The sequence below is a fragment of the Lissotriton vulgaris genome, chromosome 6, assembly GCF_964263255.1.
Source record: "Lissotriton vulgaris chromosome 6, aLisVul1.2, whole genome shotgun sequence".
NCBI classification, from domain to species: Eukaryota; Metazoa; Chordata; class Amphibia; order Caudata; family Salamandridae; genus Lissotriton; species Lissotriton vulgaris.
Window position 1 is genome coordinate 1,239,563,322 of NC_141694.1, and position 26,035 is coordinate 1,239,589,356.

Here is a 26,035-nt window from a genome sequence, read left to right on the forward strand (position 1 = left end):
AAAAAAAGCTGCCGTTTGGACCAGATGATCCAATAATTAAAAAATGAAATAATAAAACAAACACCTAATAAAATATTTAAACAAATAATGCAAGGTTATGTCATACCTTGGGTTCGGGCTTGTCGGATATTTTCTTTAAAAGATCGTAAAGATGGACCCAGTTTCCAATCGAGTACCAGCCAGGCTTCTCCAGGAAAGGCAGCGAGTCTTGCTCCTGATCATTTTCTGAAAGCACAAAAAACATAATTCCAAGTGTGCGCTATTGCGCGACTGTTCAACTTCTTGTATTACAGAAACGGCTATCGTACACATCATAGACGCTGTTCTCTTGCCCACAGACGAAGAGGACTCCTGCTTCCTGATATTGCTGGACTTCTCGGTTGCCTTCGACACAGTCGACCCTCCCACCTTCTGCTTAGAAGGCCATGAACCTGCCTCTTATGTGCTGTTAGCTGGAGTTAGGAGCCAGGAATTGTGGGCCTGCCTTGCAGACGAAGAGCTTGAATGCTCATGTCTAAGAGGAGCATATACATTTTGGGGCAGATTTACAAGCCCCTTGCGCCTCTTTTACGCCGCCGTTGCATCACTTTTGTGATGCAGCGGCAGCGCAAAAGATGCGCCATGGTGCGGAGTATTTACAACGTGACGCATCTGGGAAATGCGTCACGTTGTAAAGCCCTGTGCCATAAGGGGGCGTTCTGGTGCAGGGGGGGCGTTCCTGTGCAGGAACGACTCCTAAAAGTGGCTGAGTGAAATCTACAAGATTTCACTCAGTCACTTATAGGCCAATGCTGCGTCAAAACCCTGCGCTTGCTTGAAGCAGGCCTAAGGCTTGACGCAGCATTGGACAGATAGGGCCCCCCAAGCCTTGCTGGAGCTGCATCGCGCTTGCGACGCAACTCCAGCAATGCGCAACCTTTACGGCACAGATGCGTGACCCATCTGTGCAGTTTTTGCTCCATGGTGCGCCACATTGTAAATGCGGCGCACCATGGGTGGCGGAGCTGCGGTGCACAATAACTGGCGCATCACTGGGGATGCACCAGTTATTGTAAATCTGCCCTTTTGTGTTAAGCAGCCTTCAACTCCTTATGAGTGTATTTTTGTCTGTGTGCAGGGGAGTGCATGTTTATATCTGCATGACTGTCTTTGTATGTATGGTTGTGTGTTTAAATGTGTATGTGTGTGCAATATGAAAGCCTGTGAGATGGGTAATATTGGACCCAGGGGTGTCAAGAATGGGTGCCAGAGTGGTCAACGGTAAGTAATGTAATCCGATAGGCAGCTACGCCCAATCTGCTCCCCATAGAGTTGATGGCACTGTGTATAAAGAATGTTTTAACAAAATTAACAAAGAGAGAAAAGCAAACATGCGGCTGCATAAGTATTACTGTGTTTACTGCTACTTGGCGTGATTGGTTCTCTTGGCGAGAAATCTGCTCTCTTTCATATCTCTCGCCTATCACTGTGCCAGTCTCCATGCTCCCTTCCACATCTCCTCCTGAATCACTTTCTCCATTTGTTTTTTCACTATGTCCCTTTCATTCATCTTACACGTCTCTCCTCTCTCTTGTCTCTATCACTTTTTGTCCTCATTTCAGTGTCTCTCCTTTCTATTTCTTTCACACTGTGCTGTCTATTCTCTGGCTGTTCTTTCTCTTTACTGTGATGAGTTTAGCTTTGTTCATACTGTGTTGTCTCTGCTCTCTTTGTGTGTCTCCACACCTCTCATGTCTTTCCTTCAGTTCACTGTCTACCATATCTGAACACACCCTCCCTCTTTTAACTGTGGGACTCTGCCCTCTTATTTGTCCACATCTCATTCTCACCATTTTCCTGTTACCATTTCTTGAGCTCCTCCGCCCGTTTGTTACCCTGCCATCTCTTCCACATTTTTCTGGTGGAAGTCCTCCTCCAGACCCCTGGAAACCTCATGGGAAGGGGTCCTGCTCTTCAGTATATGAATTTGTGCCCCCACCACTTTAAAAGTTCCTTAGTCGCCACTGGCAACATACTCTTTCCATCTAAGCACCCAAGATCTTAAATAAACATCTCGGTATGAATTAGGACTGCCTCAACCTTGCTCCAGTTCAAGGAACAGTTGAATTAGCACCGCTTTAACCCCTTGGCCGCGGCGGTAATTCCGCCGCGGCGCTGGGGGGAAGGGGGGTTGCGCGGCGCCGCCATGCTCGTGACGGAACCACTCCGTCACGAGCCACGGGCGCGCTGTGCTTATGCCGGAGTGGTTCCGTCACAGCTCCGCCCACTCACTAATTTGCCCGCACAGGTGGGGAATCAGTGCCGCTTGGGCGGAGCGGCCGCGGCGTGACAAAACCACTCCGTCAGAAGCACAGCGCGCCCGTGGCTCGTGACGGAGTGGTTCTGTCACTAGCATGGAAGGAGTTAAATAACACTAAATTACAATGCATCAACAGTCTGCAAACCAGCTGCCTGTCAAACCACTAGTTGATTGTATTCTTGCCTTTGACCCATTACAGCTCTCTGCTTTTAGCTAGGTTCGCCCTATACAAATTCTGAACACGTACATATGTACATGCACATATACATTGTATTGTATTGTATTGTATTGCAACATTTATATAGCGCTTATTACCCCTATGAGGGGTGCTGAAGCACTCATCTACATGAGTAGCACGCTACACTGTGTATTCTAGGAAGGACGTTGTCTTTGTTTTGCTCCTATGTCCACATAGCAGTGTGCTGGATGAGGACAGGAGAGAGACAGGATGTGTTGTTTTATGGTTTTCAGTATGCTGGTAGCTTAAACCCCTTGCATGCTTCTGACGGCCCAAGGCCGTCATACGTCACACGTCACAGTGGGCGTGTGCGGAGAACGGCCGGGGGCCGTCCGAATCCCGCCCACTATTTAAATCGGCCGTACAGCATGGAAATCCGAGCAGCATGCAGGGGGTTAAACAGATATGCCTGCCCCTTTATGGTATTCCATATGATATAGTCTGCTTAGCTGGTTACTGAACTGGGTTGACCAATTTGAGATTTTGTGTATAGATGTGGTCCTGGGATGGCATGGTTGGAGGGAGAGAGAAGTGGAGAGATCTGTTGGGATGGGCATTCTTATTATGATCCAACATCTGAGCGTCTGTGTGAAATATAAAGAAGTAGTCAGATTGTATATATATATTACATGATCTGCTCATTCATGGAACTGGGAATCTTAAAAGCTACATAGGGTTTGATAACGTGACGTGCATTTTGAAATAAATTTGACACTAACATATAGATTCATCAAAGTCCCTTTTTGCGAGTCTGTATTAGCGATTATTAAGGAATTGCTCTTACAGACTCGCAAAACGGGATGCAAGTAGAAATCGCAATATTTTTTGCGATTTCTACTGCTTCCTTATTTGCGATTCGCAAATTGCTAATCGCAAATAAGGATGCGATTTCCCATTCATTCCTATGGGCCTAAGGCCCATAGGAATGAATGGGGAGTCAATCCTTAATCCGCTATTTACCACGAAGTTACACTTCGCGGTAAATAGCAGCCCCATATTGCGAATTCGCAATTTTTAAAAGGTTCATGAATAGCATTTAAGGATTCTCTAATTGAGATTCCTTAAATGCGATTCTTCGCAATTTAGCGAGTTCTGTAATTGCGATTTTTGCATTTGAAGTGATGACTCACAAAAGCAAAAATAGTGCTCGCAAAGGGCCGGATTCTCAGAATCTGGCCCTTTGCGAGACGATTTTACTTTGATGAATCTGGCCGTTTGTGCCTCAGAGATAGATCTATTTCTGAGACTGCAGTGTCAAAGATCTTTACACTGTACAGGTGGCAGAGGCGTCAAAATTAACACCCAAATGTGGAGCGCACGAAAAGGTTTCTTAAAATACACCAACATTTGATTTACACCATCGTTTTTGCTGATTTTCAAATTTAACTTTGAAAAACAATACCTCTTAGCCCGGCATACCATGTCAGTCTGGAAGTTTTAATTAAGGGAGCATCTCATATTATTTATGATCCTTGTTGTTTGGGGGTTGGGCGGATCGTGTAAAAGTTGAAACGTTTCCAAACAGTCCACATGAGGCACACATGCTTTTAAACAAACAATGTCACTTTATTAGAGCAGTGAAGCATTCATCAACATGTTGGAATCACCTTAGCACCAAATAAGTAACCTAGGCAGGTGGTGATACAGTCCTGGAACCGAAGGACGGGGCTGCTTGTGTGGTGCTTGGGTTCCCACTTGGGCAGACATCCATCAAGTCATACATTTAGGGCCAGACGTTATGTTTCCATGATTTCAGGATCACTACAATTGGTAATGTAAATAATGTTGTGGATAAATCTATGTCAGGACTGGAGGCGAGGATTATGCCTTCTTTCTTCAATTTATTCTATTAGCAGCACATTAAAGGTTAACAAAAAACTAGGTTTCCCATAAACACTTGAGAAAAAGGTAGTTTTGAAAACACATGGAAACATCCAATCATTTAACAGTAATAGTGTCCAAACAGAGGCTTCCCAGCCTAACATAGTCCTCTCTCAGTCACCGTTCGCCCTCTTTCTTTGCTGCTACGCAGCCAAGATAAGTACCTTTCAGTTGTTTCTCCTGTTTGGTGCGGAGTTTAATACTATTGCACGATTTGTGCTTTATTGATGCTTGTTAATGCTTTATTATTGTTTAAATACGTATTTCAAGTGTGTCTAGCTGTTGCTAAAAGCTTTGTTGTATGCGCGTGTTCCAGCACGCCTCCCTGCTTCGTTTGATGCTTTCTGCGCACTTGTTTGCCCACGTTCTTCTGTGGCGGTATTTTTCCTTAATAGTTATTTATCTGATTTTGCTTCCCCGCGGGAGTGCCTCCGCTCTTACGCGGTGACTGCTGGTGCCACGCTCAGCTCACTTTGACCTCCCGCCGCCAGGGGACATGGAATGCAGCGCAGAGCGCGACGCGATGCTTGAATTCCTCACATTCCTTGGTAGATTCAAGCATCACATGCATAGTGCCCACACTGGTAATCCGCTCCCACCCAACATCATGCACATTTTGCCCTTACAATGATTACACTGGACACATTATTTATGGGTAAAGAACTGCTGCAGGTTTATTTTCATACAACAAGAGTATGACGTTAGTGGGTTATCTTACGGGCGATCCAGGGCAGGCAGCCCCTCTGGAGAAGTGTGGCTCAACGGTTAGAGGCGGCAGACCGGGAGGCAGAGGTCGGCCCGGGACCAGGGTTCAATTCCCGACGCGGCCGGGTGCAGGACCAAGGTCAGAGGGCCCGATAAATCTTGCCTCAGTGCCACTCTAACCATGGGGTCCCACACTGCAACTCTGGGCAATAGCTTGCTTAATCTCCACTCCGGCCCCATCACCGCCGGGGATGCCTGGCTGCACCTTGGGGATGCCCAGTAAGGGACCATCTCACAGGGAAAGCCAGGACGGGTTCCCCAGTGGTACAGCGCTGGGACGCTCCAGGGTAACCACGCGCTCTATAAATCCAACATTCATTCATTCATTCCCGCCCGCCTGATGAGCCAGCCAGCACGGTGGGTCGACGCCCGGACAGTGCAGAACCTTGTAGATCCTTATCTTATACTCCCGCCCCTTTCAGGGCGGAGCAATGCATTGCACACCCCCGGTTGGTTCAGGCCACCCAACCGCCCGAAGGACTAACGGGACGCCGCCGCGGTTTCCCGGAACCTCCTGCGGCTCCAGGTCTTTGGCTCTGGCACCCTTACTGTGCCAGGCAGAGGTACCCTTACTGTACCAGTCTGCCGCAGAGGTACCATTACTGTACCCGTCTGCCTCCAGATCGCCCTGTAACTCCCCACACCGTCATCGCTCCCACCCAACATCATGCACATTTTGCCCTTACAATGATTACACTAGACACATTGTTTATGGGTAAAGAACTGCTGCAGGTTTATTTTCATACAACAAGAGTATGACGTTAGTGGGTTATCTTACGAGCGATCCAGGGCAGGCAGCCCCTCACTGCCCCGCCCGCCTGATGAGCCAGCCAGCACGGTGGGTCGACACCCGGACAGTGCAGCACCTTGTAGATCCTTATCTTATACTCCCGCCCCTTTCAGGGCGGAGCGGTATGGCACACCCCCGGTTGGGTCAGGCCCCCCCAACCGCCCGAAGGACTAACGGGACACCGTCGCGGTTTCCTGGTACCTCCTGCAGCTCCAGGTCTTTGGCTCTGGCACCCTTACTGTGCCAGGCAGAGGTACCCTTACTGTACCAGTCTGCCGCAGAGGTACCCTTACTGTACCCGTCTGCCTCCAGATCGCCCTGTAACTCCGCCACAGCTCTGGAGGAGGCTACTGTCTATGACAGAGCCCCCCACATCCGAGCTCCCTACTTACATCTCGCAGCTTCCAGTGCATCCTGTATATCAAGGAGAAACATATCCATCCCGACTTTGGACATGTGCACGCCATTCTTTTAAATAATAGCCTTCCATTCTTGCCTGTAGTAGTACCTGCTTGATGAACCCCAAGCCTTTCCATTCAGTGAATTTCTGCGTGGCCACATTGAGCCCTTTTGCATGAATGCTCTACCGCAGCTATGGACCTGGCACCCCGCCATTCCCTAAGTGGAACAATCTCCAACCACACTAGCTCGCATGGCCCCAATTATTGCTGATAGTCCCTAATCCCTATATCAGTTTGCATGGGGTAATCAGGACATGGGAGGGGGTCCCCTAATGAGAGTTGTTGTTCGCCTGCTTCTCCATCCTGCGGGAGCCCCCATACAACTGTGTCCGTGCGAAACCCTGGGTCCAAGCCCCATGCGTTGCCCACTGTGCCAAACTGGCAACGTATGAGTGTCCCCGCAGCCACACCTGACAACCCGATGAGTAAAAGGGACGCCATCTTGTCACCACTTGTGTAATTGTTTGCAAACACTGCGCACCTTAATTATTGCACCATTACTAATACTCAACGAAATTAGCTGCTCATTCTACCCAAGGAGGACTTCATTGCTTACAGCGGTGCTGCCCAACCCAGGAAAGTAAAGTCATGCCTCCCCAGTGTATGCCAAATTGATGGGGAGGGGGAACACTCCCCCCAAAGATTGCCGCAATTTCTATCGCAAGCTGTTCCAGCGCATGCTGAGGATCCCAACCAAACTATCTCAGTAGTGAGCGGTAGCTTCCCCTAAGCTGTGTCCGCGCGTGCCTCCCTTTCTAGCCCAGACCTAGCTGCTGGCACCATAACGGGCACTACACACCATCTTATACAGCTGCCTAATCTCACACCTACTCACATGACCGTTGGTCCTGGAAACTTTTGAAATGCTAGGTTGCTAAACCCCCTATTGTGCTACTTTTGTCATGACAAAGTGCTTTTGGCTGGTGGGACACTGGGAAATTTAACACGCACAACTAGCCTCCGCCTTTGTATTGTCCTAGCCTGCCGTCCCTTGCCCTCTGACAGCGATCCATAGCTGCTGAGTGACCTTGTTCCTGACCGAACCCCGGAGTTCGTCGCCCTGCGCCACACCATTGTTCGTGTATACCAGGAAGAAGGTAAGTGGGCGGTGACAGTCCTATACACCCTTCCTCTTCATGCCGCCTAGCAGCATTCACTGATGGCGGTGTCTTATTGCAACCACTACCCGCCCCTCTAGACGGTCATGGTTGGCCGTGTTGCAGGTGTGTGGCTACCTCTCATCAGTGTAGGTGGAACATATAGCATGTGCCCCAAAAGCCCAATATGTGTGATGTTGTGCAGGTGCAGAGAATCCTTACACAAATAGCAGCGGATATAACATCCAGTACCATCATAATTTATTCTTGATATTCACTCACTGTTACTAATTTTATCACGATTCATGAGTGTAACCTGTCCGCCCCACACCCAGGAACAGTAGTGACATTTGGGGAGAACGTGGGTCCTCCGACCCTAACACATTGCCCCAGTGTGCTATGACCCTTATACCTGTTGATAGTCAGGTAGCCCCCCCATGTGAGTAGGGCGGTTCTCCAGCGCTGTTCCTGCATTAGAGACAGAAAACCTTCATTAGAAGCCCTGCCCCCCTTCCATCTACCACTCCGGATCCTCTGTAATGAGACAGGGGCCTACAATGCCCCACGCGCTACCCAGGCCAAGCCTGTTTGGAGTTACTATAACTAGTCTGTCAACATTACCTTCACACTTCCCAATTTTACTCGAGTCTTCTCTATTATCTGAAGAACGACGTTTCAACTAGAAATTCTATTCTCCCTGCCTCTGGAAGTGTCTTTCCAGTGTGTTCCAGTGGTCTGCTAGTCTGACCCTCGTTGCAGTGATATCCCTCACCCTGAGGTTGGTACTCAATTGCGACATGCACCCGTCACTTTTCTCTGGTAATACACTGTTTGCTACCTCTTACATTGTGTTTGTTTCGATACTTGCACGAGTGGCACCATAGCGTACGTAACGTTTGCTCTTATGTTTGACAGTCTGATATGTATCCCAGTACCATTCACCACTTGTACCTCTTGTGGTTAGTGTCCGCCATTTATTGCTGTATTATCCTTCTACCTGCATTTGGCGCTCTTTTGTAACCTGCACACGTCACCTCTCTCTTGCAACACACTGTTTGCTACCTCTGACCTAGTCCTTGCTGCCGGTATTAGCACAGTGCCACCATTGCCTACGTAACGTATGTCCGTGTGTTTTGACTGCCTGCGATGTATTGCAGTATTGCACATCTACTTGTACTTTGTACCCTTTTGTAACTTGCACACCTGAGTTACCAGAACTATTTTGCCCACAATACATTCTCGTAAGGAGTTAGGTGGAGCACCTACTTGCATACCTCCAGCGCCCGCTGCAGAAGTGTAGTGTCTTGAAACTAAGTCAAAATCACATGCTACTTCTGCTAATGAACATTGCATTTAGGGGTGTGTGATTTAGAGTAACTTCTTAACTCATCTCCCTACTATCCCTCTCGGAAACACCTCCTCCTCTCAGGCCTTCAAACTGACCTCAAAGTTCTCCTCCTTCAAAGACACCTCCAAATTCACTTGATGCCCTCTCTTATCTGACGGAAGACCTTTTTAATATAAAAAATTCTATTCTCCTTGACTACGGAAGTGACTTCCCTGTGTGTTACTTGTGGTTGGAGAGTCTGCCAATTATAGCAGTATTATCCTTCTACCCGTGTATGATACTTTATTGTAACAAGCACCCGTCACTTTTCACTTGTAACACACTTTATGCTACCCCATCCATGTCTTTGCTTCCGGTACATGCACAGTGCCACCAATGCCTGCCTTACGTTTGTTCTTGTGTTTGAGTGTGTGCCCTGCATTGCACTAATTCCCCTCTACTTGTACATTGTACGCATTTGAAACTTGCACACCTTGCATTCCCAGCGTGTTCTTGTGGTTTGAGTGTCTGCCATTTATTGCAGTATTATCCTTCTACCTGGGTTTGGTACTCTTTTGTCACATGCACACGTCACTTTTCTCTTCAAACACAATGTTTGCTACCTCTTACATTTGTTTGCTTTGATACTTGCACAAGCGCCACCATTGGGGAGTGTGGCCAGTAGGGAGACAAGATGAATGCATGAGGCAAACTCAAATGCTTAAAGACTGCTCCTTTGAAGACACTTCCAAAGCTAATTCCTGCCCTCTCTATTATCTGAAGGACGATCTTTTGGTATAGAAGATTTCTACTCTCCATGACTATGGAAGTGCCTTCTCTGCTTGTTCTTGTGGTTTGAGTGTCTTCCATTTATTGCAGTATTATCCTTCTACCTGTGTTTGGTACTCTTTTGTCACATGCACATGTCACTTTCCTCTTCTAACACACTGTTTGCTACCTCTTACATTTGTTTGCTTTGATACTTGCACAAGTGCCACCATTGGGGCGCTGACGCGAACTTGATGCTCGAATCGCGGTCTCCAGCGCCTTGTCCGCAATACGGCCATGGGATTCAATACACTTTGGTCATTACAAATTGAAATTTCTACTTAAAATGGTGACCCTAACACCGATTCCCCAGAGGCGTCGGCAGGGGGGGGGGGGGGGTGTTGTGGCAAGAACCCAACTGTGCCCCGTCTGCTCCCGTCCCGTGCGTGATGTGGGAGGGTTGGAGACCAAAGGGGCATCCCCGTGCGCCTCAAGCACCTAAGTGCATTGTTCCATTTTCCACTTTTCTAAGCGTGTCAAGCATCGCCTAGTCAACCTGCTTCCGACGCAGCCAAGGGTCGAACCGTTAGCCTTTTCATCCCCAGTCCAAGGCTCTCCGCACTGAGCCACCCCAGGCACTCCACTCTGCACCTCAAATGTTGATGCATGCATTGAGCCACCAGCGCACTTCCAACGCCACGCCTTGTCCAGGCAGCCTCCCGAACCCCGCAGCAACCCCTCTGCCAGCCCCGCCGGCATGCCGCGACGTTCCGATCAAATGCACCAGTGCTTGAATAATGGGGCCCGGGGTGAGCCTGTACGACATGGCCCTGCTATCCAGTCCATTGCATTCATGCCCGCGTGGTTGACTGTGATACAAAGACCTAAGGGGCGTCCCTGAGGTATAGCCGGTAACCAAAGGCCACTTACAACCATTTTAAACACTGAGGCCATGCGTTACCTAAGGACACATTCATATGTTAGACACGGGGGGATTTACAATTTGCCCTGAAGCAGTGGAGTGTGGTTGCCGATTATCGAAACCAGTCCCCCGTATTTTGCGGTTGAAGGGACTAAACTAAATTATTTACCACATTATCCCGATAGCATGGAGGCCATGCATTACATAAGGACACATTCATATGTTAGGCACAGGGAGATCTACTCATTTGACCTGAAGCAGTGGAGCGTGGTTGCCGATTATTAAACCCAGGTCCCCAGGTTTTGATGTTGACGGTACTGAACTCAATTATTCACCACACTGTCCTGCTAGCGATCTGAACACCAGATACGAGTGCCGGGCATACCCCACTCTACACACGCGCCCCTGTGTGCAGCGGCCTGCACGGGAAACGTCGCTCGCCTGTGTCAGGGTGGGCGGGGGAGGGGTACGCTGCGAGAAAGCGAAAGCCGCATGAGAAGCAGGGCACCCCCATAAATGGTTGCCTGGTGCCAGATTGTTGACGGGCAACCCGCAGTGGGAGGTGAAATGCATTTCAACGAAGGGTGCTGGAACTGCGAGCAACGGAGGACCCAATCAATCTGTAGCAGTCACTCGGTTATGTGACAACAACTTGCACATTTTGCCGCTCGCAGCTCCTGCCCTGATCAATATCACCTATTCTACCATTCACACATGCTAACCCTGAACACATGTCTCGGGGACTCGAACTCTCAACCCCAGCTCCCGGTCAGACGCCCCATCGATTTGACCACGCGCGCCTTTCTTTGGGGGCTGGGGGGGATAGAGCCCATCCGCGGCGGGACAACACTCACGCCAAAAAGGCGGCATAGGGACTCCCGGAGCACAGGGACTCCACGGAGATGCAGGACTCAGCCCAAGGCCTCCCATGCACTCGTGTGTCCTTGTGTGCCTCCTACGTGCCCTCGTGTGCACCATGCTGGGCTCCACGCTCCCCCCTCGCCCGCCATGCACGCCTCAAACTACCCAGTGGTCTTGGCCAGCCAGTTATCGCTCCCCGCCCCACAGCAATCCCAGTAGGGGTAGGGGCGGTGGCCCGGGGAGGACGAGTTTTCCGGCCCGTGACCTCCTCTCACTCACGGCACGCCTCACGAGGCACGAGATGGGGCATCGGAGACCCCTGCAAGGCCTCAGCCAAGTTGTTTGTTTAAAGTGTATTCAGATCATTTTATTCCTGTGCCCTTAACAGAGCCAGATCTCTAAGTGCCTGCTGTCTCAGATGCTTGGACGTGACACCGTGGCATCCTGGGGCAGCATCGCGGCAGTAAGGTTGTGGAGAGACTGTCTCCGAGGAGACCAAAGACACTGCAAGATGGCTGACCCTGAGATGTAACCAGAGACACCGCGGAGACGGAGCCCCCAAAGCTTCAGGGGCTGAAGGGAAGAAGCGTGGGACCCGGAGAAATCTGCAACTTTAGTAAGGTGATCCAGGGAGACTGAAAGTAAAACCCGGAAGGAGCGCGCTGGAGCGTAAGAGAGGCCGGAAATAGCGGAGTACCGGAGGGTCTGTGAGTGAGCAGAAAGCTTTGTTTAAAAACCACTGGTGAAACAATTACACCGTTTCAAGACACTCCACATGAGTGGAATATTAACATCCTGCTAGTTATGTAATGCTATCCATAGCACTATTTCATCTACAATCATTATTAACCATCTTCTCAAGTTGACAATATGATTTTTGTAAAAAACACAGCATCCGCATCAGGTGTTTGCTGGGGTCTAGAGGGAAACGCGTTAAAAACGATTCACTGTGGCCTAGAGGGAACGTGTAACACTCGGCTTGGTTATCGTGAACAGCTTAGCATATTCCAAGTATTAGGATGTTTTGTTTGCGGTATATAGCGTTCGTGTCATAAACGGGCTCGCCTGGTTCTTTCTTCAAACATTCCCCGAACCAGACTGTTAGGAACAAAATGTAGCCAAGATTCATCTTTAAGTGGATGTTTGTTAACATTTTGGGTGAATTCATAGAAATATATTGCAAATTATGAGAGGTTGTTTGAGGAGGATCCGCCCGCCTGCCAATGCGTCGAAACCGCAATTTGGCCACGTCTTCCCCCCCGTGGTATCCAACCACAGGCCTCTGTGCAACCTGGGCCTAACCCAGGGACGTGCCGGGGGGGGAGGAGAGAGCGTGGCACTCACCTAAAATCAACGGCGATCGCGAACCTAACGACGACATGCAGCGCTCAGGCGGGTGGAACAGGAGCAGGAACAGAGGCGTAGCCAGGGGCGGCCGGGGCTTAAGTACCCGGCACACCCCCCCAGGTAGGCCCTCCCCTGGCCGCGCGTCATGGTGACCCCGGGGAGGGGCAGGTGAGGCTCGCCGAGCCTCCCCTCGTAGCCCTGGACAGGGGGGGGCTCCGACTAGTGGCCACTAAGGAGGCTGCCCTGCCAATGCCTTGTATGTGTATTTAACGCTTTATTTCCCAGTGCTCTGGGAACAGAGTCTGCATATTTTTTTCTTTAAACTCCCTGACCGGGTCTGTATTTAGGCACAGAAGCCTGTGAGGGACACTTCCCAGACCGGCTCCCTGACTGAAGAAGTTGTTTCTATCAAGATTTTACCAAAATTCACCAGCATTTGAGTGTCCCTAGGGGCTAGACCCCCAATTAAATTGCAGAAATTCCGCACCACAAATTCAAGCTGCCACCCAGCTTAAAAGAAATTATTGGCCCTGCCTCAAGGCCTTGTGTACTGACACCCAAATCGGTCCCTGACCTCCTTACTTACCTGTCAAGTTATGGAGTACCAAGAGGACTACCAGGACGATCTAGAAGATTTCCTGGCTGACCTCCCTTGGGGGAATGACTTCTATGATGCCGTGGACACATCATTATATGGGGCGGGTGTGGAGGCCATGACTCCGTTAGAGGAGAGGCTCTCCCGCTAGATCGCTCAAGCTTTTGAAAAGCTAGCTCCCCAAAATTCGGCCCCTGCCCCCTCCCGATCTCCCCTCCTCAGAGGGCCCTAAGTGCACCACCTTCTAAACGAGCCCGGGACTCCGGAGTCGATTTAGATGCATTCACCAGGCTGAAACAGGCCTTTCCTGAACAGAGGACCTGCCCTCCCCGCAGGTAACACCCTAACTCATCCACCAACCAATCTTAATTCCGACCCAAATGCGACTGGGGATGTGGACGGAGATCCTGGCCCTTTTAGACCGGGGCTCCCTCCTGCCATTCCCAAGCCCCACAGAACACTTCGGACATTCTTGACCCAGACGATATTGTCCACCTACGTTCCTTGGAATCGTTTCCGGCCACCAATGTCGTGAGTTACGTGGGGGGTCGCATCCGACGACAATTAGAGAAGGAAGCCTGTATTTGTCTTCAGGTAGAGTGTCCCCGCCCTTGCCTCGAAGGGAAAGTGGCACTTACATCTGAGATAGATCCCCGAATGGCGACCTTTCTACTGAAATTCGTTAGAGACCCCAAGAAAGGCATTGACAAGTCCGGGAGGGTATGCCAGGACAAGCTCCTGGATGCCTTAGGCCTCAATACCAAAATTCTCGATATGGTCAAAGAAGCCAAATAATCTGGCTCATTAATTTCCCCTGAACCTTTATCAGGATGGTCCCATTCAGTTTTCACTGCATGAGGCTGCCCTAATCGATGAGGAAGTGTCATTCCTCCTCGACAAGGAGGCCATCTCGCTCTCCTCTCCTAACCTCAGGGGGTTTATAAGCAACATATTCTTGGTCGACAAAACAGACGGTGGTCAGAGACCACTTATAAACCTAAGTGAGTTCAACGAATGGCGGTTTACCACCATTTTAAGATGGAGGGCATTCACCTCCCCAGAGATGTCCTGCATCCTCAGGACTGGGTGGTTCGCTTAGACCTCAAGGACGCCTGCTTGGTAATTCCTACCTTTCATCTGCACAGGCGGTTCCTCCAGTTCATCTGGCGACATCAGACTTACGAATTCACTGCCCTTGTATTCAGTCTGGACTCAGCTCCCTGGTGCTTCACCAAGGTACTCAAACCAGTGGTGGAGTTCCTTCGAGCTCGCGGCATCCTGATGATCGTTTATTTGGACTATCTCCTTTTAATGGACTCTTGTCCCCGTCAGCTCTCGACCTATCTTCAGATGGCGGTGGACTGGCTTCAGAGCTTAGGCTTTGTAATAAACTAAAGCAAATCTATGTTAAAGCCCGCACAGTCCGTAACTTTTCTAGGGTTTGTGATAGATTCCACTTCATCCACTCTAAGCCTTCGCTCCAGGAAGGTGACCAAAATCCGTCACGAACTGAGGCGTGTCTTTTCCAGGCAACAGGTGCCTCTCCGCCAACTAGCTAGAGTGGAGTGGTGGGTCCTACTTTAGGCATCAATCCAAGCCATTTTCCCAGGCCCGCTCCACTACCGAGCCCTACAGCGCCTGAAGGAGTATTTACCTCGCAAGGGTTATCCTTATTCTCACAAGGTAGTTGTGTCCAGCTCAGCTCGGGATGAGATCCAGTGGTTATTGATCGCGAGGTCTGGAATGTCCTCGCAATCTCCAGCTCTGTGCCAGATCTGATTATAGAGTCCGACACCAGCAGGCTAGGATGGGGTGCCAGGGGAAAAAATCTCTCCACTGGAGGTTTATGGTCACCAGACGAACAGAAGTTACATATCAATTGTTTGGAACACTGGCAGGTTCCTTTGCCGTCCTTTGCTGGACGAAAGAATCAGTGCAATCATTCGTCCTTCTCAAGATGGACAACATTTCTGCAGTCCGATATATAAACCATCTGGGCAGCACCAGATCCAAAGCCCTTTCGGATTTAGTTGCTAGTATCTGGCAGTATTGTTTGGACAGCCAGGTTTCAGTCAGGGCGGAATACTTGCTAGGTCAGGAGAATCAAGAAGCAAATTTTCAATCACGCAACTTCAGGGATTCCAGTCTCTTGATGCTCGACCCGGGCATTTTTGCAATGTTGAATCACTGCTGGGGTCCTTTCTCTGTGGACCTGTTCGCACTGAGATTGGACCACCAACTTTCCTGCTTCTTCAGCGGGAGGCTGGACCCCTTGAGAGTGGCCACGGATGCCTTCCTCCAGGACTAGAGTCTAGAAAATGGTTATGCGTTCCCTCCTTTTGCGATAATCACGAGGGCAACTGTTCAGGTCCGGTGACAGACAGCGGACCTAGTCAGCATTACTCCCTTCTGGAGGTCGCAAGTCTGGTTTCCAATTCTTCTGGAACTTTCCTGGGACTCTCCAATTCTACTCCCCCAGTTTCCGACACTCCTCTTGAGTCCCGAAAGAGCCCCACATCCTCTGGTGCTGGGGAATTCGCTGTGGCTCATGGTGTGGCAGATTTCAGGGGATGATGGGAAGTCCCAGGCCTTTCGCAGGAGGCTGAATCCTTCATATCCAAAGCCTGGACAGACAGCACTGTCAAGAGGTACAGATCAGCTTGGGGCAGATGGTCCGTTGGTGTTTGCGACTGGGTTTTGATCCCCTAGCTGCAAACATTGTACATGTTGTGACTTTCCTGGCGCAATTGGCTTCCAGCGGAATGGTATACAGGTCGATAAACACCTTCCGCTCAGCCATATCTTCCGGGCATGTGCCAATTAATGACACATCAGTGGGCGAACAACTGATGGTATGCAGGTTTTTACTCGGTATTCGGCTCTCTGTACCTCCAGACGCACAAGTTACTACTTGTGTAACGATATATCTGTAAGAGACATTAGGTAGTGATAGATTCCTTACCTTAGAATATCCCCAGGCGTCAGACTGGATCCGGAAACTTTTGCGTAGCAATACCCCTGCGCACTGGTAGGCGTCGTCTGCGGCTCCGCGTCCGTCGTCGGCGTCGTGAGCGCCGGGATGACGTCATCGGAGTACTTAGACGGCGCCCATGCGCGCTGACGTCAGTTCTGATAACACAGCTTTTCCGCGCCAGATACGCAGAGCCATGATAGAACTAACACTGGTGCCATGAAACTAGGGCCCTGAAAGGGGATGACCTTAACCCTAGATATCGGTTCGCAGAACGGGGAGGATGGGTGGGTCGGTAAGGAATCTATCACTAACTAATGTCTCTTACAGATATATCGTTACACAAGTAGTAACTTGTGCATCTGAAAGAGACACGTTAGTGATAGATTCCTTACCTTAGAATAGATACCCCAGCAATACCAACCCCGGTGGTGGGTCTGCGAACCAATATCACACCAGAAAGTCCTGGAGGACGGAACGGCCAAAGAAGCCATCCCTCCGGACTTGACTGTCCAGGCAGTAGTGTCTTGCGAACGTGTGCAGCGAGGCCCACGTAGCTGCCTGGCAAATGTCCTGCAGGGGGACACCGCGGCCCAGGGCGGTTGTCGTCGCCGTGGCCCGAGTGGAGTGAGCCCGCAATCCAGCTGGGGGCTCCTTCCTCGCCATGGAGTAACATGCTTGGATACACAAGATGATACACCTAGAGATGGTCCTCTTGTGCACCGCCTTTCCCTTCTTCGCGCCCACGTAACCAACGAAGAGTTGGTCATCCACCCGGAATTGGCGTGTGCGATCTAGGTAGTAGGAGAGCGCACGTTTTGGATCCAGACGGTGGAGCCTCTCCTCCTCTTTCGAGGGATGCGGAAAGAAGGTGGGCAAAGTGATGGACTGCCCGATGTGGAAGGCCGTGACAACCTTGGGCAGAAAGGAAGGCCGTGTACGTAACACCACCTTATCAGGATGAACAGACAGGAAAGGTGGAGAAGAAGAAAGAGCCTGGAGCTCACTCACCCTCCTGGCAGAGGTGATGGCAACCAGGAATGCCGTCTTTAGAGTAAGGAGACGAAGAGGGCAGTTATGAAGTGGCTCAAAGGGAGCACACATCAGATAGGTGAGAACCAGATTCAAGTCCCACTGGGGCATCACGAAGGGAACAGGAGGGAACATGTGCGTGATGCCCTTCAGAAATCTACTCACAATAGGGGACTTGAATAAAGAAGGCTGATCTGGTAGCCTCAAGAAGGCTGATAGAGCAGAAAGGTACCCTTTAAGAGTGCCCAGAGCAGAGCCCTGCTGGGCAAGGGAAAAAAGAAAGAGCAGCACTTCCGAAAGGGGTGCAGAGAGAGGATCCACAGCCTTTGCTGTGCACCATGCCACAAATCTGTTCCACCGGCAGGCGTATACCGACTTTGTGGAGGGACGCCTGGCTGCCAGAATGATATCACAGACTTCAGGAGGCAAGTCAAATGGCCTCAACTGCCGCCGCTCAATCTCCAAGCTTGTAGGTGGAGACTGGACAGGTTCGGGTGCAGGACCGTCCCCTGCTGCTGCGACAGAAGGTCCTCCCGAAGAGGCAGACGAATCGGGGGATCGACTGACATGCTGAGTAGCTCGGGATACCAGTATCTTCGTGCCCAGTCCGGAGCCACAAGGATAACCTGGGCCCAGTCGCGCCTGATCTTCTTCAGCACTCTGGGCAGAAGTGGTATAGGCGGAAAGGCGTACAACAGACCGCAGCTCCACTCGCGACGAAAAGCGTCTCCGAGCGAGTGCCGCCTTGGAAATTCCAACGCGCAGAACTGATGACATTGCGCGTTCTCTTCTGTGGCGAATAGATCTAACCAAGGCTCTCCCCACTGCTGAAAGAGACCTTGCGCCACGTCCGAGTTCAGACGCCATTCGTGATCCATCATGCACCGACGGCTGAGTTCGTCCGCCCTGGCATTCAGAGAGCCTGCCAGGTGTTGAACCACCAGGGTCACGCCCTGATGTTCCAGCCATTGCCATAGGCGCAGAGCCTCCTGGCAAAGGGTCCACGACCCCACTCCGCCCTGTTTGTTGCAGTACCACATGGCGGTGGTGTTGTCGGTGAACACTTGCACTATGCTCCCCCTGACAGAGGGGAGGAATGCCTTCAGTGCAAGACGAATCGCCCTCAGCTCCAGAAGGTTGATATGGAGCCGGGACTCCGCCGGAGACCAGAGGCCTCTGATCTCCGCCTCTCCCATGTGGCCCCCCCAGCCCAGGAGGGACGCGTCCGTCACAACTACGTGCTCCGGCTGGGGTAGGGAGAGGGGTCTGCCACTGACCCAGTCGCGGTCCGTGAGCCACCACTGCAGTTGCCTCGCAGTGCCCTCCGAGATCAGGACATGATCGGAAAGGTTGCCCTGATGCTGGGCCCACTGAAACTTCAGGTCCCACTGCAGAGCCCGCATCCGCCACCTGGCGTGACGCACCAGAAGGATGCAGGAAGCCATCAGTCCCAGAAGCCGCAGCGTCAACCTGACCGAGACCCGGGATAACGGCTGGAAGATTGGAATCAGAGCCTGAATATCCCGGACCCGCTGTTCGGGTGGGTAAACCCGAAACTGCGCCGAGTCGAGAACCGCTCCGATGAAGAGGAGCTTTTGAGAGGGACACAGGTGTGACTTCGGCACATTGATGGAGAACCCCAGCAAGTGCAGGAGGTCGGCCGTAGTCTGGAGGTGGCTGACGACTGTCTGGGGTGAGCCCGCCTTCAACAACCAGTCGTCGAGGTAGGGGAAGACTGATACCCCCTGCCTGCGCAGATGGGCTGCGACCACCGCCATCACCTTCGTGAACACCCGTGGGGCGCTGGTAAGGCCGAAGGGGAGCACGGTAAACTGAAAGTGCTCTTGGCCTACCGTGAACCGCAGGTAACGCCGGTGGGCCGGCAGGACGGGGATGTGGAAATAGGCGTCCTGCAAGTCCAACGCTACCATCCAGTCTCCTGGGTCCAGGGCAGCCAGGACCTGAGCCAAAGTGAGCATCTTCAACTTCTCCGTCCGGAGGAAGCGGTTGACGTTCCGCAGATCCAAGATAGGGCATAGGCCCCCTTTGCCCTTCTTGGGTACCTGGAAGTAGTGGGAGTAGCAACCACGTCCTACTTCTGGCCCAGGAACGCGCTCGATGGCCCTCTTGGCCAAGAGGGCCAAAACCTCCTCTTGCAGAAGTTGCAAGTGATCCCCCGACACACGGTGGTATTGTGGTGGCATGGATGGAGGGGATGACTCGAAGGGGAGGGAGAAGCCCCTTCGGACAATTTGCAGCACCCACCTGTCCGAAGTGACTGTATGCCAGTGGGAGAGGTGATGGCGAACCCTGCCTCCCACAGGCGTCACATGGGCCTGGAAACTCGGACTAGGAAGGTTTTGAGGCAGGGGCTGCTGAGGGAGGTGTGGACTGGCCTCGCCGCTGGCCCCGACCACCGCCACGGCGGTTCCCACGTCCGCCACCGCGTTGTTGTACATTCTGTGGCGCGTGGCTGACGGTACGTGGTGGGGCGCCCCTTCCGTGGCCACGAAAGGAGCGAAAGGCACCCGATTGCTGGCGTGGGGCCGTAAGGCCCAAGGACTTGGCCGTGGCCCTGGAGTCCTTGAAACGTTCCAGCGCATGGTCTGCCTTGTCGCCGAAGAGGCGACGGCCATCAAACGGCATGTCCAGGAGGGTGGCCTGGACATCGGCCGAGAAGTTGGCGGACCTCAACCAGGCGTGGCGTCGAACCGCCACCGTCGTTGCCATCGCCCTGCCCAGTGAGTCCGTTGTATCCAGCCCACACCGGATAGAAAAGCGTGCTGCATCTCGGCCGTCCGCAAGGGTTTGGCTGAGTTTAGCCCTGACCTCCTCTGGGCATTGTGGCAGCACCTCCGCAACCGTGTCCCACAGAGTGTGGGTGTAGCGGCCCAAGAGACAGTTGGTGTTCACAGACCGTAGCCCTAGGCTCACAGACGAGAAGACCTTCTTCCCGAACTGTTCATATCTCTTGGATTCCCTGTCGGGCGGGGCCGACGGGAATGCGGTTTGGGAATTTGAGGCCTGGATGACCAGACTCTCGGGGGTGGGATGGGTGGACAAAAAGCATGGGTCGCCCGGTGCCGGGCGGTAGCGTCTGGCCACGTTCCTGTCCACAGGGGGGCCTGTGGCGGGCTTGGACCAAGTGCCCAGAAGAACGTCACACAAGGCCTCATTGAACGACAGGAGGGGCTCCGCGGAGCCGGACTGCGGTTTGAGGACCTCGGTGAGGAGATTAGTCCTCATGGCCGCGACGGGGAGCTGAAGGCTCAGGGCCTTAGCTGCCTTCGTCAACACTACGCTGTAAGCAGAACCCGCCTCCGAAGCCACAGTCGGGGGCGACGTAAATCCAGTGTCTGGCGAGGTGTCAATACCACTGGCCTCCCCAAGCTCATATGTCCAGTCCTGGTGTGACTGGCAATCACGTGCCAGAGGGTCCTCGGACCCCTCCCACTGCTCCTCGTCACCTGGCTCCTGGAGACCAGGATCAACAGCCAGGGCCTCCTCGTGGAGATAGAATTCTCCAAAGGCCGTCGGAATCGGCGCCCAGCGGCGCCCCTCCGACTCCTGAGTAGGACTGTAGGAAACATTGGGGGCGGCAACCACATCGGCTGCCGGGGACGACACCTGAAGGGACGGCGCCGGTGAGGTCGTAAGGTCGACCGGCGAGGTCCCGGATCCGGAGCCGGATCCAGCGAGGTCGCGCGGCGCCGGGACCGAAGTCGCCAGCGGCGCCGGGGCCGAAGCACCCGACGTCGTCGGGGCCGAAGCACCCGACGTTGTCGGGGCCGAAGCGCCCGACCCGGAAGGACCTCCAGACGGAGCCGATCGGCCCGAAGGCGCCACGGGAACCGACTGAGGAGGGAGGGCCCTCATGGCCATGAGGTACCTCTCGACCTCCTCCTGCGACGCGCCGTGCCGTGCCCAGGGACCCGAAGGTGTGGGGCAGGCGGCGACGCTTGCGACTCCCGCGGAGCCGCGTGGGCGGTGTCGCCCGAGTCCCCGGCCGCATCGAGCGAGCGTCGGGGCGGGTCGGAGGACCGATGGTGTCGCTCCGACCTCTCATGCCTCTTACCTGAGGACTTGGAACCAGACGATCGGTGGTCACTCCCGGAACGTCGATGACTCCGACCTCGCGACCTGTCCCTCGACCTCCCGTGGGACCGGGACCGGGACCTGGAGCGGCGCGGGGCCGAGTGCCTCAGCTCGAGACGCTTGCGGGACCGCTCCCGCCTAGCCTTCGACGTCAGGGCCCGGCAGTCGGCGCAGGTTCGATCGTCGTGGTCGAGGCCTAAGCACTTCAGGCACCGGCGATGGGGGTCCGTGACCGACATGAGTCGGCCGCACTTGGAACAAGGCTTGAACCCGGGCATCCCTGGCACCGATAGTCGAGACAGTCGACTAAAGAGAAGATCAAAAAGGATCAAAATATTTCAATCAAAAAATGACTGGGGGTAGAGCTTCTTCCGGATCTGCGCTAGCTGGCGCGGAAAAAAGAAGAACTGACGTCAGCGTGCATGGGCGCCGTCTAAGTACTCCGATGACGTCATCCCGGCGCTCACGACGCCGACGACGGACGCGGAGCCGCAGACGACGCCTACCAGCGCGCAGGGGTATTGCTACGCAAAAGTTTCCGGATCCAGTCTGACGCCTGGGGATATTCTAAGGTAAGGAATCTATCACTAACGTGTCTCTTTCAGATCCTCGTTATTCCTTACTTTGAGACGTGAACCTGGTCCTCAATCTGTTTTTGTCCTGGCAACTGAACCGCTTTCTCTCTAGGAAAGAACTTTCGGCCAAGTTGGCTATGCTTCTCTGCCTCATCTCCTGTAGGCGGGTTTCCGATGTCAGAGCTCTGGACATGACTGGTACAGTGGTTACTCCTAATGGGGTGACTTTCCCCCTCCTCAGGTGAACAAAGTGTCATAAAAGAGTGATTTCGTATCCAGAGTTTCCTGACGCCCTTAAACTGAGTGTGGTTAAGTGCCTCAACGCATATGAAGAGATGACGGAAGGACATTGCCCCCCCGGGGAACGACAGTTATTCATTGCTCTTCTAAACCATTCAAGGCAGTCTCATCTCCGACCATTGCTAGGTGGGTCAGATGGGCGATGCAAGAAGCAGGCATTAGCCTCCGTCAGTTTGGAGCTCATTCTGTTCGAGGGGCTATGGCCTCCAGAGCATTCGGCTTCAGTGCCCGCCTTGAGGATATCCTTAATGCGGCAGATTGGTCTTCGGACTCTACATTTAAAAGATTCTATTTCAAGCTGGTGCTGGTTATGGATCACCTCGTTGTGAGTAAGCTTTGAACTAGCATAATCCTCGCCTCCAGTCCTGACATAGACTGAAAAATTTCCTAGCTAATGTAAGGGAAAGTTTCAATTTTATTAAGGACTCGGAGGCGAGGATTATCCCACCCTAGGGTCCAAGAAGTGACATCCCTCCCCATATTTCAGTAAGTAATTTTGCTTACCTGTAAAGGTTTTGATGGGATAACGTTGTTCTGTTGGGCATTAACTACGTTGCTGCTTTTTTCGCAGGCTGTTGTAGTTGGTTTCCAAATGGTAATATTTACTTGTTTTTGTCGGTTCTGATGCAAACAAACAGGATGCATGAAGGTGACCCAGTGGCTGAATTTGCGCGACTAAAGAAGGCGAACGGTCACTGAGAGAGAGGATTGTGTTAGGCTTGGAAGCCTCTGATTGGACACTGTTACTGTTAAATGATTTGATGTTTCCATGTGTTTTCAAAACTACCTTTTTCCCAGGTGTTCATGGGAAACGCAAAGGTTAACGTGTGTTAACCTTTAATGTGCTGCTAATGGAATAAAGTGAAAAAAGAAGGTATAATCCTCGCCTGCGAGTCCTTAATAGAATTGAAACTTTCCGTTACGTTAGCTACGAAATTTTTCATTCCCCATTAGTAAAAGTGCAAAAAAGGGTACAGTCTTTTCTGTTCGCACTAATTGCATATGACTATCCCTCAAACAGTCCCATTTTATTCCCATTTTAGATGTTTTGCGGTTGAGTCACAGAGAAGTGAGAGTACATAAAAGAGAACTTCAGGAGTATTTCATTTTATTTACTTGAAAAGTTTTGTATATTGCAGACATGGCCCTCGTGGGTATCAGAGCGCAAGTTTACATACTAAAAATGTCTTTGTAGATAGGAACCTATCACTTTGTCTTTCTCTCCACAACCATGCTTCACAGTTCACAGTCACAGGGTAGTTACAGCAGCCTGGATCAGATTCAAAAGCCTGGGCCCTTATGTGTAAAGGGGAATGATCCCGCATAGTTTTACCTCTTTCCTTCAGCGCATGCCCACAAACAAGAAAACCACCTGAAGCCGGAAATCTCATTCAAATCGTATGAACCACGACGTGCGGTTCACGCCATTTGTACTCTTTTGTCCTCTATCTATCCCTTGGAGAATTATATTTTGGAAATGGAGTTTCCCTATCAAGTAGCTCTCATCATCGACTCTTTCTGATCCATTGATCAATCCACTGTCAATTGAGGTAGACTTTGGATTCAGGAGCAGTTTACATCAACTTGATAAGAAATGTATAGGGTAAATTTTAACATGTTTCGTAAAAAAGAAATCAATTCTCCAAGAAAAGCGAAAGAGCTGGGTAATTAGAGGTTCATTGGGTGTCCCTCACTGTTCATGTCCATCACATCTTTTGCCTTAATTTGATGATATCTTCATCCTCCTAGATTTGTCCACTGTTTTTGACACTATGGAAAATTCTACTTCGCTTTCTACTTTGTCTTCTTTTTATATCTCTGGCAATGCTCTTTCTTCTTCTCCTCTAATCTCTAGCTGAAAATATTATGGGCCACATGGATCAAACAATTTTGTATTCGTAAACAGTATGAATCCGTAATTTTGCCTATTTGTGAATGAAAAATAGCCTTTCAGAATGTATGTTTGGCTTTGTAGTCGCAATTTTAGGTAATCGCAGTTTGCAATTCCCTTAGTACATGTACCAAGAATTTTCTACATGCAAACTGTGTATTTAGGAAATGCTATTACCATCAACTCCAGGTCGATGGCAACCAGGTGGAAATTTTGAAAAATGCCTTTTTCAGAGTGCTAAGTAGCACACATATGCCCCTAGGTATGTGTGCGCTTTACATGTTCATATTTTATTTTTGGGTGCTTCAGGGGGGCCTTAGGCCTTCTGACACCCTTGATAGCATTACCTAATTTGCGATTACCAATAAGGTAATCGCAAAATAGGTAATGCAAAACCATTCGCACCTATGGGCCTTTAGCCCCATAGGAACTAATGAGGTACTGTTACCTAATAGCGATTACCTTATTGCGGATCTTTAGGAATCGTTATTAGGTAATCACTATTTTCTTACTTGCTTTTTAAGATATTTTTTATGTCGAAATAAAGCCTATTTGACTTGACTTGACTTGACTATTTTCTTACATACCAATTTGCATTCCTTAAATAGTGATTACCTAAAATTCGCTATTTGAAGAATGCTAAATGGATTTTTGATACATGTGGCCCTATGCTCCTTAAGCTATTCCATCTCTTCCTCTTTTTATTGTGTTCTCTAGGTTTCAGCCCTTGGCCCCATCTCTTTTCAATGTAGTGGTCTCCCGTCTCAAGGATTATCTTTGCCTTTGGCATTTCTAATAAACTTTATGCCGTTGATTTCCAGCTCTATATCTAATTTCTCTCCTTTACCTATAATCTTCATGTTAGCATGTCCCTTTAACTTTTGGCAGTTAACTCCAGGATGTCCTCTCACGCTTTACATCAATTCCCCGCCAAGACTGATATTCTTTTCTTCCTTGCAGCCATCAATCATTCTGCCCCTTCTGCCTCCTTTGGCTTTCTCCCTCCATCTCATCTCACTTTTCCCCTTCTGTCCAATATTTGGGCATTATCTTCCATTCTAATCTTTCTCTCCAACTGTCTTTTCTCCCTCCCTCTCACCTCACACTTTATCCTTCTGTTCATTATCTTTGATTGTAGTCTGTCTCTCTAAACATCTTCACTGTTTCCCACTCCTTTCACTTCTTCTCGCTTCTTTTCACTATCCATACAACCTTTGTAGTAATATTCCACTGCTTCTGTCATTCCAGGCCACGAAAATTCTTATTCATACTCTTATGCTATGCCATCTTGACTGTTTGTATTCTGCTTATTCACTTTCTCCATTAAAATTGCTTTTTTTCACTATGCCATTCGCCTTCTTTTTAAACGTTCACCCACTGCTAGATTCTATCTCTATCTTACCTCACTTTGCTGGATACCTTTCTCTTTTTGTCTCCAATTCCACATTTTATGCATTGGCTTTAAATGTGTCCCTGGTCTAGACTCGCCTTACCACACTTTCCTTGTTCAGCTCTTTGGGCCAGATGTACTAAGATATTGATCACAAAACTTAGTTGCAAATTGAGACCAAAGTTTTAGCAATCAGTAACACATTTTTAAAAGCAAAACTAGCTATTTTTAAAAAGAAGTTTTAAATTTTGAAAAACTTCAGGAAGATTTGCAGTGGTACCTTTGCAAATCAATTACTACACCAACTTGGGTTCTGATAACTTACCAGAAATTGTGGTCGCAAATCATTGATACATAGGGTTCCAATATAGTCCTGCTGCCCGCTATAGCAGGCTATATTGGCCATTAAAGGCCCGCTCCAGCATTAAAG

At 50.7% G+C, this 26,035-nt stretch overlaps 1 protein-coding gene across 2 annotated transcripts in view; it reads right to left on the minus strand.

The window, feature by feature from the left end:
* NT5DC1 (5'-nucleotidase domain containing 1) overlaps nt 1–26,035 on the minus strand; it is a 1,423,540-nt gene that overhangs the window by 424,577 nt on the left and 972,928 nt on the right. For both annotated transcript variants that reach the window (XM_086927341.1, XM_086927342.1), the window contains exon 9: nt 107–225. In XM_086927341.1, the coding sequence (XP_086783467.1) occupies nt 107–225 (119 nt within the window). The remainder of the gene's footprint in view (nt 1–106; nt 226–26,035) is intronic.